General features: G+C 44.6%; 1 protein-coding gene across 1 annotated transcript; it reads right to left on the reverse strand.

Annotated features, from left to right (window-relative positions):
• Positions 1-2,077: 2,077 nt before the first annotated feature.
• LOC140211803 (neuromedin-B-like) lies at positions 2,078-10,484 on the reverse strand. Its single transcript, XM_072281949.1, has 3 exons — positions 10,293-10,484; positions 8,452-8,639; positions 2,078-2,167 (listed from the first exon to the last, which is right to left on the reverse strand). Exons 1-3 carry the CDS (start codon positions 10,453-10,455, stop codon positions 2,111-2,113), a joined length of 408 nt encoding a protein of 135 aa, XP_072138050.1. The 5' UTR covers positions 10,456-10,484; the 3' UTR covers positions 2,078-2,110.
• Between the last annotated feature and the right edge of the window lie 1,754 nt (positions 10,485-12,238).

Genomic DNA, 12,238 nt, shown 5'->3' on the forward strand with positions numbered 1-12,238 from the left:
CGAGCCTGAAATGGATGAACGACAGCGGCAGACCACACACATACACTCACTGGCCACTCTTTTAGATACAGGAGGCACTGTGTGTATAGAATGGCTTGCCGTACGACTCCCATGAGGCAGGTGGTTATAATGGGTGCTGCAGTAGGTTGTTCTGTGGGATATTCTGGCTGTGCTGATATTCTTCAATCACGCATACACAAAATGAGAAGCTGGGAAGAAGTCAAAGCTTGTATGAGCAATACTTCTGCAAATCTGTTGCACTAACGTGATAGTGTTACTGCTGTTTATTTTGTTGTGTAAATTATGTATAATTTATATTCATTTAATTATTTTGGAAGTGATGTTCAATAATTCTGTATTGTACTGTGCTACTGCTGCTGCAAAGAGCTAATTGTCATGGCAATTATATCCTGGGTATGTATGCCCATGAAAATATATTTGAACTTGAACTTTAGTCTATGTATGTATCATGTATAGAAATCACACTGTAATCAGACCCACACATTATTGAATATTACCCGCTAGTGGCGTAGTGGCATCAGCGCTGGACTTAGGGGCGAGAGGTCCCGAGTTCGAATCCGGCCGGGTCCCTTGCACGCTCTCCATCCGTGCTGGGTTGACTGTCAATCTAACAACACGACTTCGTAAAAAAAAACCTGGAGAGGTATGGGCTCCTCCAGGATTCAGATGCCCAAGACAATGAGCATACCAAAAAAGATCCGTGCAAAAAGCTTGTCGTCACGGCTCCCCGATGACTCCACCAGGAGTTAAGGGCCCACGCTCTCGCACACAGACCGACACACACACACACACATTATTGAATATGTACACATGTACTGTAAGCATCACATTTCATTTTAAAGAAAGCACATCGGGATATAATGTTGCCTTATTTATGAAAAGTTTCTCTGTAACCAGAAAGGCAGTGATCCTATGCTGGAGATAAAGCTGGAAGAAGATATGAATCTGCACTGAGAATTCAGATCTGCGACTTGGTGTTAAGCAGATTCTGTTGGCAAATGCTGAGTCTGCAAAGCAATATAAGGATGGACCAACAAATAATCAGCCTGAGGAAAGCAGTGGGTTGAGTAGAATTTGTGGTGGGGTGGGAGGGGTGGGATGGATCGGAGCCTTAAATGGGTGTGAGAGTGGAGGGGGAATTGCCAGAGTAAGGAGGAGAGGAGGCAGGGTTCTGAGGTGATTAGTGGACTGATGAGGGGTTGGTGAAGCAGGATGGGTGGAACGAACAATGGAGGGGAAGGAAGGGGGATTTGGGAGTTAGAGGTAGGTGGATGTCAGGGGGGTGAAGTTGGAGAGGGAATGGCAAATCTCACAGCTCGTCCAGAAATGGCCTCCAAATCAACAGCTGTCAAGAGCTAGTTGGCCTGTTTTGTGTGTGTGTGTGTGTGTGTGTGTGTGTGTGTGTGTCCATCTGTGTATATGTGAGTGTGCCTCTGTGAAATACATTCTATGTGTATCTATCTGTAATTGTGTGCATGTGTGCCCCTTTTTGATTTATTAAGTTTGGAGAAAATAGTGCAGTATAGAATTATAATGAACATCCAGAACAAAGGCAGATGGTCCATGCAGCTGATCACGGACCACAGAATGGACGGGAAAGGTAAAAAGGAAAATCTACTTCATCTATTGAGGCTGGAGCAGTGTTTCACAACTGGCATACTTCACGTGGAAGGATCTGGAGTCACCGCAATGAAATTCACAACAACACTGTAATTTTACATTATCAGGACAAAGGACACCATTTCATGGGTGAGGCTATGTCAGCAATTCCATTCTCCCAATCTGCAGCTGTGATCCCATTTCTCAGTCCATTTTCATGGGATTAAATTCCAAGTACTAGTTGCTTAAACAATATATTCTTTATTCGCCAAGCATAAACTTGTGGTTACATTAAATGTGCTTTAACAATGCAAAAAAGTCAGAAAAATGTAGAATAATCCTTGCTCCCTCTTTAATAGATATGGATAAGTGTACAGAAGCAAAACATAAAATATGTGATGGAAATACACTATTGTTACAACAAAATGTCCACATTCACCATTCGGGTCATCTTGCTCACATCTTCACCAACCATTTTCCTGGATGTTCATCATTTCTTTGTACTTTTGCCATATCTCTCAATAATCTTCGTTATTAGTCCTGTTTCCTGGACTGAAAAATGGAGTGAGGGTGTCACATTCTTCATACAGACACGATGCATCCATGCGGGTGTGGGCAATGTGCAGTGTAACTGCCTTTAGCGTTTTATACAAGTGGCATACAATATTCCCCGGACATACAATAGACCTGTTGCATTGCACACTTTACATTTCTCACATAAAATAGTTATTTTAATGCAATATATCCAAAACTTTTAAAGGATGCTGCCTGGATTGGAGAGGATGTCTTTTGAAGATAGGTTGAGTGAGTGAGGGATTTTCTGTTTGGAGTCTGACGGGGTCCTGAATTACCCCAATGAACTGTGCTTGATTACCCCTATGAACTGTGCTCGATTACCCCTATGAACTGTGCTCGATTACCCCTACGAATTGTGCTTTTGAAAAGAGAGAGAGAGAGAGAGAGTTATTTAACACCGACATGTCATTTTGAAAAGAGAGAGAGAAAGAAAGAGAGAGAGAGAAGAAGACTAACTGTTGGACTGTCACTTTAAGGCACGAGAAAGAACTGGCTAACTTTTGGATTTCTGCTGAGTTAGAGATGGCTCTGAGCGGCTCGTAATTTGCGATGGTAAACGAAGGCATCATTATTTAATGGACAATCGATGTTATGATTTTTCGGCAGCGTGTTGATACTTCTCAAGGACATTTGCCTGCTTGCATTTCTTACACAGAGAAAGGAAGGAGGAGTTATATGAGAGACAGTTGGTGCTCAGCACGGGAAGATAAAATAGAAGGTCAGATGATATAGACCTCGGACACATGTTCGGACACTGAATGAGCTTTGTTGTGCCCGCAGAAAAACTGGGTTTTTACAGGATCGATCAGGCAGATCGATCAGTGGCTCTTGCAGTGAAAAGAAAAGGCAGTGACCGGTGGGGAGTTGTCCATGTGTCCAACCTTGCCTGGGTGATAGCTGTACCACAGAAGACTGGTCCTCTTTGCTCAAGTCACAGTCGGTGACTTTTAAAGGATTTCGGAGGTTGATTTTGGAGGACAACGAGAAGATTGATGAGGTCAGCTCACCTGAAGACTCAAATCTCTCCCTCTCTCTCTCTCTCCATCACGACTCAACTCAATACCACGAACTGAACTGAACTTTACTCATCATTTTAAGACTGTATCTTTTTCCCCCTAGACTTGAAGGAGCTTGATTTTCATATACATTCCACACTTACTCTGATATAATCATTGCTAACCTGTTTGGTTTATCTACATTTGTATTACTGTATTGCATAGTTACTAATAAATATTATTAGTTAATAGCAATACTGGACTCCAAAGTGTTTTCTATTTCTGCTGGTTCTTTATTCCCATCACGGGGTACATGACAAAATTGGGGGCTAGTCCGGGATATGAACAAATTGGTCGAGAGGCTTGTTTGAATTGATCGGGGGAAAGTTCCCTTTTGATTTGGTTGTGTGGAAAAACAGCAGAAATTGATGTTGCGGAATTTCTGGGATCACCAAACCCCATGGCCTTGACGAAAGCTAGAAGGTATGAGTTGCGTGACATTGTTAAGGAATTAAAGCTTACAATGGTAAAGAAGGGTATGACTAAGATAGAAACTCAAAGGAAGATAGTTGAATATTATGTTTCGACAAAACAATTTACTGAGGATGTATTGAAAATGTTCGCAGAAGGTAACCTTACTGAGGCTGAGATTCAGCTTCAGCTGGAGAAATACAGGCTGGAGACTGAGGATAAGAAAAGACAGCATGAGTTGCAACTGAAACGGCTTGAGGCCGAAGAGGCAGAAAAACAAAGAGAAGAGGCACAAAGACAGAGACAGTTGATAAGGGAGATGTGGCAGTTGAGAGGTTTAATGTCGGACCCTGATGATTTTTACAGCTCGGAAGGGCTTGTTTTGTGTGATGAATTTAAAAGTTGTGTTCCTGATGATATAAGGGCATACCTAGGTGCAGAGGATGCTGCTATCTTGTGGGGGTCTGCTAAGAAAGCAGACAAAGAGATTCTGACCCACGAGCTTGAGTTTACTCCAGATGAGAGTTTGCCAGAGAATAGCTGGGAGGTTCGGGGTGACCTATGAATTTGAAACTGGGACAACTGATGACAGTCCAGAAGAGGCAGCTGTCCTGATTGCCTGTGTTCAGGTTGTTGAAGTACCTTTGAATTCACGGAGTTCTGAACCTTGTGTTGAAGCTCAGTTAAAGTCTGAGGTGTCTGACTTGGTTGAAAGGGAAAGCAGTTTTTTTTGTGTCAGATGATCTTGGTTCAGTGGAATGTGAGGATTCTCAGTCACGTGTATTAGACAGTGTTTTAAAAGTTAGTGATGAGGTGAAAATTGGCAAGGTAAGTTTTGCTGAAAGTAATGGGAAAAGTGCTGTTCCTGGACTTTTGGATAAAGTACTGGAAAAGGTTGGATTGGTTGCATGACCTTTGACCCTGCTTGCAGGACAAAAGGCTGCTGAGTAAAGATGTGCTACTCTGTTGAATTTTGTTTGGACATTTGGACACCTGCAAGGTCATCATCATGTAATTCAGTGTGATGTTATGGAAGCAAGTCGAAGTGAAGGTCGTAATCAGATGGAGGGATTGTTTGGTCTCTTCCATAATGTATCCAAGGTTCTTATAAGCCTGGTGATGGTGCTAAGTTTAGTAAACAATGGAGGAATGTTGACACCTCTCCAAGATAAAGTTGATATAGCTGTTCAACTGATGAGCAAAGCTGTTGTTAGGGAACCACACAGAAAGACAGGTGTTTATTTCATATGCGCAGATAATCAAGAGATGTTTAAGCAGCCTGTTTAGGCATATGATAGCAAGACCAGAGGTTTAAATTATGATGATGTACCACAGACTTTTCTACCTTCCAGATTTCAGCAGGAATTAGAGGGTAGTAAAGCTGAGGAGAGCAAGGAGAAAAGGAAAGGTTTGTCCTTATTGAGGACGGAATTTATAGAGGAACAGAAGTGAGATTCTGAAATGATGGCTTTAAAGGAGCTAGCTCTCACAGGAGAGGAGGTTCAGAGAGAGTCAGTGGGACATTACCTTAAAGATGTGATGTTAATGAGGAAGTGGAGACCAGCCACTGTGCCTGCAAGTCACGTGGTGGTTCCGAAAGTGTACAGGGCTGAAATGTTAAACATGGCTCACAGTATGCCTTTAGGTGGACCTCGAGGAAGACAGTGAGCAGGATTATGAAGGAAATTTACTGGCCTAGTTTAAGGAATGATGTTGTGAATTTTAATAAGACATGCCATACCTGTCAAGTTGAGGGGAAATCTAATCAGGTTATTCAAGTAACACCACTTAAACCGATACCTGCTTTTGGTGAATCTTTTTCTAGAGTCATAGTGCATTGTGTAGGCCCATTGCCAAAGACTGCAGCTGATTGTCAGTATGTGTTAACAATTGTGTGTGCTGTGTCTCGGTTCCCTGAAGCTGTGCCTCTTAGAAACATCCAGGCCAAGTCTGTGGAGAAGTTATTCGGTAACTTTTTCACACTGGTAGGTCTGCCCAAAGAAATTCAATTTGACCAGGGCAGTAACTTTACTTCAAGAACATTCCAGGGGATAGTTAGAGAATTGGAAGCTAGGCACATGGTGTCATCTGCATATCACATGGAGTCCAAGGGAGCCTTGGAATGGGTCAACTCAACTCTTAAGACTATGATTGAAGCATATTGTGTGAAAAATGGGAAAAATTGGGATGAGGGGGTTTCTCTCCTCTTATTTATTGTTGGAGATTCGATTCAGAAGCCATTGGAGGGTAGTTTGTTGGAACCTGTGTTCAGTTACAGGTCAAAGGGACCTTTGACATAACTCAGAGAACTATGGTCTGATTTGGAAACGTGTCAGTGTGCTTAATTATGTTTTGAAAGTCTGGAAGGGATTTAATAAGATTTGTGTCCTTGCAAAGGGAAGTTTACAGAATGGTCGAATTAAGATAAAACACTTGTTTGCTAGAATTGCAGAGGGGAGAATTGTTATGGAACAAAATGGAGTTGTGGAATCTGATAATGGTGTGGGAAAACATGATTACCCACTGAATCTAGTCTTACCAAGATATCAGAATTCCAGTGTTTTGAAAAATGTTACTGATAAGGTGCATCAGTTGGACCCAAACATACAATAGACCTGTTGTATTGCACACCTTACTTTTCTCACATAAAATAGTTATTTTAATGCAATATATCCAAAACTTTTAAAGGATGCTGCCTGAATTGGAGAGCATGTCTTTTGAAGATAGGTTGAGTGAGTGAGGGATTTTCTGTTTGGAGCAAAGGAGAATGAGAAGTGACTTGACAGAGGTGTGAAAGATGAGAAGAGGCATAAATAAAGTGGATAGACAGAAACTTTTCCCAACGCAGAAATGGCTAATACGATGGGGTGTCATTTTAAGGTGATTGGAGTGAGGTATAGCTGGGATGACAGAGATACATTCTTTACACAAACAGTGGTGAGTGCGTGGCATGCCCTGCCAGGAGCGGTGGTAAAGACAGATACACGAGGGCATTTAAGAAGTTCTTAGACGGGCATGTGGATAACAGAAAAGTGGAGGGTTATGTAGGAGGGAAGGGATAGATTGATCTTGCAGTAGGTTAAAAGGTTGGCCAAGGGGCCTGTACTGTGATGTAATGTTCTATGTTTGACTCCAATTTAAAATGCACTTCACCTATCATTTAGGCCAGGCAGCATCTCTAGGAAGAGGTACCGTTGACGTTTCAGGCCATGACCCTTCGTCAGGACTAACTGAAAGAAGAGCCAGTAAGAGATTTCTTACTCTCTTACTAGCTCTTCTTTCAGTTAGTCCTGATGAAGGGTCTTGGCCCGAAATGTCGACTGTACCTCTTCCTAGAGTTGCTGCCTGGCCTGCTGCATTCACCAGCAACTTTGATGTGTGTTGCTTGAATTTCCAGCATCTGCAGAATTCCTCGTGTTCACCTATCATTTAACTTTCTTTTGTGCCCGTGACACGGATTGACTAAGTTTCTCATTGCACCTGTGCATACGTGTATCACGCCAAAGGAGGAGGGTTGAGAATGTGGTCAGTAACTCCATCCATAAAAAAACCCATAGCTAAAGAAAAAACCAATTGAAGCACCAAAGACCTCATTCTGGGAAGAGGAAAGGTCTTGGAAGATGGGCTACACAGGGGGACAGCTTGAGGGACTGGCCAGGATAGTGCACTCTGGTGGGCTGCCGTCAGCAGCCTGTGTACCAGCAGGGGAGATGTACTGGACAAGAACTTGAGCCTGTGACAATTAACCGGACTTTGGACATTGACTTTGACCTCAAGCGCTGAAACAGACCGGCCCCTGACAGGAAATACATGTGGTCTATTTAATGGATATTTCTAACACATGGCACAAAATCAGAATCAAATGTATTATCACTGATTCAGATGACGTGAAATTTAGTTGGTCTTTTTAGCAACCCATTTGGTTGTCTGTTGTTTCCACAGACAATCACTAAGGGCCTCTGTAATATGGAATCCAGTGAAAGGGCGGGTTCGTCCAGATCTGGGCTTTTTCCCTCTGGGCTGGAAGGCTTCGAGCTTGCGAATCGGGCGGATGCCAATCGCCGAGTACCTCTGAGGGAGCCAGAGTGGGTCGGCAGGCAGAGATCCCCGTCGAGGGACGTCTGAAGAATATTTGAAGGCAGGTGCTCGGTAAAACTGATTGACCATCTGAGAGCTGGCAGATCCCACAGGCGCAGGTTCGATCCTGACCTCTGGTGCTGAAAGTGTAGATTTTGTACGTTTCCGACTGATCAGAGGGGTTATTGGTATTTGTATTGGCTTAATTGTCACGTGTACCGAGTTACAGTGAAAAGCTTGTCTTGCATGCTGTTCATACAGATCAAACCAGCACACGGTTCATTGAGGTGGAACAAGGTAATATAAAAACGAAGTAGAATGAAGTGTAACAGCTACAGAGAAAGTGCAGTACGGACTTCCCGCCTGTGCTGCAGTTTCCTCCCACGTCTCTCAGACACGCGGGATGATGTTAATTGTGCGATTTAAATTGACCCTAACGAGTTGGTGAGCGGTACAATCTGGGGGAGCTGGTGGGAATAAAGTGATTGAGAATCAAACGGGAGGAAGATGTATGTTTGATGGTTATTGCGGACTCGAGGGAGCTGTCTCGCGTCTATTGGCTCTCCTAAAGGAAGTACCCAACATGTACACATCGATCGGGAAAATAGATTGAATACAGGAGAACGTGCGGGTGGATTGGCACCGTTCATACCACCACCTTCGTCCGCACTGTCCGCTGTATCCTGAAATATATTTGCACTCGCGGCGTTACCTGGGCTCCGGAGCCGTATCTCACTCGCTTCCCCTTTGCTTCTTGGGCCAGGGCGACTTCCAGCATCCTCCGGCTCAGCAGGCTCCCAATAGTCTTAGTGTCTTTGGAAGAGGTGAGAGGGAGTAGCGCCGGAGTATCGTCATATCCATCTGGATAATCTGACAGGCTCTTCTTTCCCATAAAGTGTCCTGCGACCCAACAATAGAGATCGTCACAGCGGAGTCATCTGGGCTGTGCGCCCTCGTACATCTGGTGTGTTGTCAAATGCATCGTCTCAAAGCAGCCACCCAGTAGAGTCACAGAGACTGAAACAAGCCCTTCGGCCCGTCATCAAGTTCCTATCTTTATGCTAGTCATACCTTAACCCTGCGTTCTCCGACATTGCATTTACAAAGGACGCCGTCGCAGCGTCCATCATCGAGGACCCCCACCACCCAGGCCAATGTCTCTTGTCGTTGCTCCCATCAAGAAGCAGGTGTATGAGCCTCAAATCCCACAACACCAGGTTCAGGAAAAGTTATTACCCTCAACCATAAGGCTCTTGAGCCGGGGGGAATAATATATTCTCGATATCTATTATTTATTTATTATTATTTTTTCTGTTTTTGTATTTGCATCGTTCATTGTCGTTTACACACTTGAATCACATTGCAGCCTTCAGTTAACCCAAGGAATCTCGCGCGATCACAAGGCGAACGTGCGAACTCCACCCAGAGAGCACCGGAGGTCAGGATCGGACCCGGATCTCTGGAGGGGCGAGACAGTTGCTCTTTCCGCTGCACCTCCGTGGTGAGAGGTCAGTTTCCCTGGCGGAACCTTGTTCACCACATGCGGCCCATTTACAGGTTTGGAGGATGAGGTACCACAGGTTTGACTGCTTCCTCTCCTCATATCGCCTACACTGCCATCTACTGACAGCAACATTCGTACATGGACTCGTTACACTCACCTGGGCGGTGGAAACGGATAACAGGTAGAGGAATGGAGAGAAGAGATGGTACAATTCCAGAGAACGAGGGCGGGACCAGGCCATTCCCTTAGCTGTGCGAAGTAGCAATGATAGTAAAATTAAAAGAGCTTCTAAACTATTCTTGTTTTATTTCACGGATAAAATATTTGACTACTGGTATATTTAACTCAATATTTATCATCTGATATACAAAGCAGAGATTGGAAAGTTCCTCATTAGTAACAGCGTCGAAGGATACGGGAATGGGGTTGAGAGGAATAATAAATCAGATACCATCGGATGGCAGAGAAGACTCCACAGGGGAAATGGCCTAATTCTGCCCCCGTGTCTTACTGTCTTACGGTTTTAAATCATGATTTGGGAGACGTTTGGATAAGTAGATGGATGGGAGGGGTTTGAGGGCCATGCTCCAGCTCGGGTCAATGGAACTAGGCAGAATAACAGATTGGCATGGACTAGATGGGCCGAAGGGTCTGCTCCTTTGCTGTTGTGCTCTGCGACTCTATGGCACTTTAAGAAGCTCAAACTGCTAACGTACAAACATGGTTAATTGTAAATGCTCTACCTTTCCCTTCCTCAATTTGGATAGGCACTGATTCCCGACACCATCGAAGGTGTGGAGATCCAAAAGACCGCGGATGCTGGAATTTGGAGCAACACACAAGGTACATGACACAACATTCATCAAAGCGTCGCGACCTCAAACGTCCACTGTCGATTTCTCGCTATAGATGCTGCCCGACTCGCTGAGTTCCTCCAGCATCTTGAGCATTGCCCAATCCTTCCTCTGACTGTAAATGTGAGCCCGACCGGAGATAAGACCCCTTCCCCGAGACCCACACTCACTGCCCTGGACACGCCGTTACCTTACCTGTGGCCCACAGATTTCCTCTCGGATTGAATTTGATCTTGGAAACATTGTTGGCTTCTGTAAGATCTAGACTGACCGCCGAGGACACGGACAAGTACGAAAACACAACCAGGTAAGCGAGGAAGCCGAGGTAACCCATCTCGCGGCTGCAGAGAGCTGTCATTCTTGCTTCACACTCTGTCTCTCTCGTTCTCTTTCCTTTTCTCTCCCTGTGGGCAAAGCCTCTCCGGGTTTCCCGGGTTCTGTCTCGCTGCTTCATTGCTCTGTTCTTTTTATACCTTCCCGGGGACGATGGGCGGCGCCCAATCGAATCCTCAGCACGGATGACGAATGCACTGAGGACCAGCTCTGGTTGGTGTTGGGACATCAGAGAGGGAACAAGTGAAATGTGTAGCGAGAGATGGTCGGGCTAATGAGGCAGAAGGGGAGTCTAATGATCCCTAGGTGAAAATGTGAGCCTCAAGGCGCCAGTTAGACTAGAGACTCCTCTTCGTTTTATTTACTTTCAAATTCTCAACTTCTCGACTTCTCGGTTATCTGCGACCGCCCATCTCTCGCAGAAGATGCGTTTGTACCAGTGTGGTATGGAGCAAGAGCCGGCAACGTCTGCCTTCACGCCAGCTCAGAGACCCATTCGCCCCTCCAGCAGAGAGCTCAGGGCAGAAGAAAGTAATCCAGAATCACCTTGCGTTTGAGACCCTCTATCTCTCTACCACGTCTAAATATAGCGCGGCATCGTGCCAGAAGCGCTGCCTAGAGAGTAAATTATACACAATTACGTCCATTTTTCAACGAGAACAGAACTGTTTGTGTCAGTAGTTCCGATACAGCACTCACCATCCATATCTTCCGATCACGCTGATCTCTGCACATTATTTCAAAATGCGTCTGTGTGGGGTAGTGAATCATTAATATCACTTAAAAAGCCTCCACGATGCCTATTTTATTTGTTTTATACGTCAACCGAGGATGTAGTTCCCCAGATAAATTACATTCTCAATTTCCCGGTGACTCGCGTGAAATCCTCGTGAAACTGTCCCATTTATATTAACTGAGAAAGTAAACAAGGAGCGGGGGGGGGGGTGTTCAGATTAACTATAGTTAACGCTCGACGCAACTCACAGATCCCTGTGAAAGCTAAATGGTTCGTTTCTATTTCTCTATTCGTTTCTGTACCAGATCTGAGGTGTTTAACATTTCCTTAAACTGTTAAATATGTTAAAATAAACGTGATGTCCTTGATATTAACTTTTCAATTGTTCTATGATACGGCATAAGAGAGGTTGATAGGTTCAACGATTTGTGTTTGCAATCCTATTTCCCTCTCCGTTTTAAATTTTAACTTTCCAAGTGCTGTTTAAAATCTAATACCTTTGAAGTCTCAAATCGACCCAAAGATACCTGCAGCCAATGAAATGGTTCCAACATTAGACACAGGTCGTCAATCAAAATGAGCTTTCAGTGCCCATTTCACGTTTGCCTTTGAGAGGGGTCGTGGGGAGAGCCTCGTCCTTGAACCGCAAACGTCCATCTGGTGAAGGTGTTCCCACTGTGCTGTTGGGACGGGAGTTAGAGTACTTAGATCCAGCGAAAATCGGGACGGGAAATTTATTTTCACATCGTGGAAGGGCATCGTTAAGCTAGAAAGGCTATGAGAGAAGATCCACGAGCATTTTACCCGGAGAGACTGTTTAGGCTGGCACATTTTTCCCTGGAGCCACGGAGGCTGAGGAATGACTTTATTGACCTTACAGAGGTTGCTGATGTGGGTCATGTAGGGTACTGCGATCACTCGAGCCGAGTACGATATTCTCCAAAGGGCTTGTCTATCGGTGCGTCCTCACGTTTACAGTGGCATAGTATACTGGGGGCCCTTCACTGCTGTAGCCTTCCTCTGCCGTTGTGACGTGTCATCATCTCACGCTGCTCTACCACTGAGGTCTTGG

This window comes from Mobula birostris, chromosome 18 (assembly GCF_030028105.1).
Source record: "Mobula birostris isolate sMobBir1 chromosome 18, sMobBir1.hap1, whole genome shotgun sequence".
NCBI lineage: Eukaryota > Metazoa > Chordata > Chondrichthyes > Myliobatiformes > Myliobatidae > Mobula > Mobula birostris.

Bases quoted from the DNA above. Each gene is read 5' to 3' on its own strand.
- LOC140211803 (XM_072281949.1), bottom strand. From the start codon at position 10,455: ATGACAGCTCTCTGCAGCCGCGAGATGGGTTACCTCGGCTTCCTCGCT. The intron at 8,640-10,292 runs GTAAGGTAACGG...GTTGGGTCGCAG, and splicing joins AGGAAATCTGTGGGCCACAG to GACACTTTATGGGAAAGAAG. The intron at 2,168-8,451 runs GTAACGCCGCGA...TTTTCAGTCCAG, and splicing joins GATACGGCTCCGGAGCCCAG to GAAACAGGACTAATAACGAA.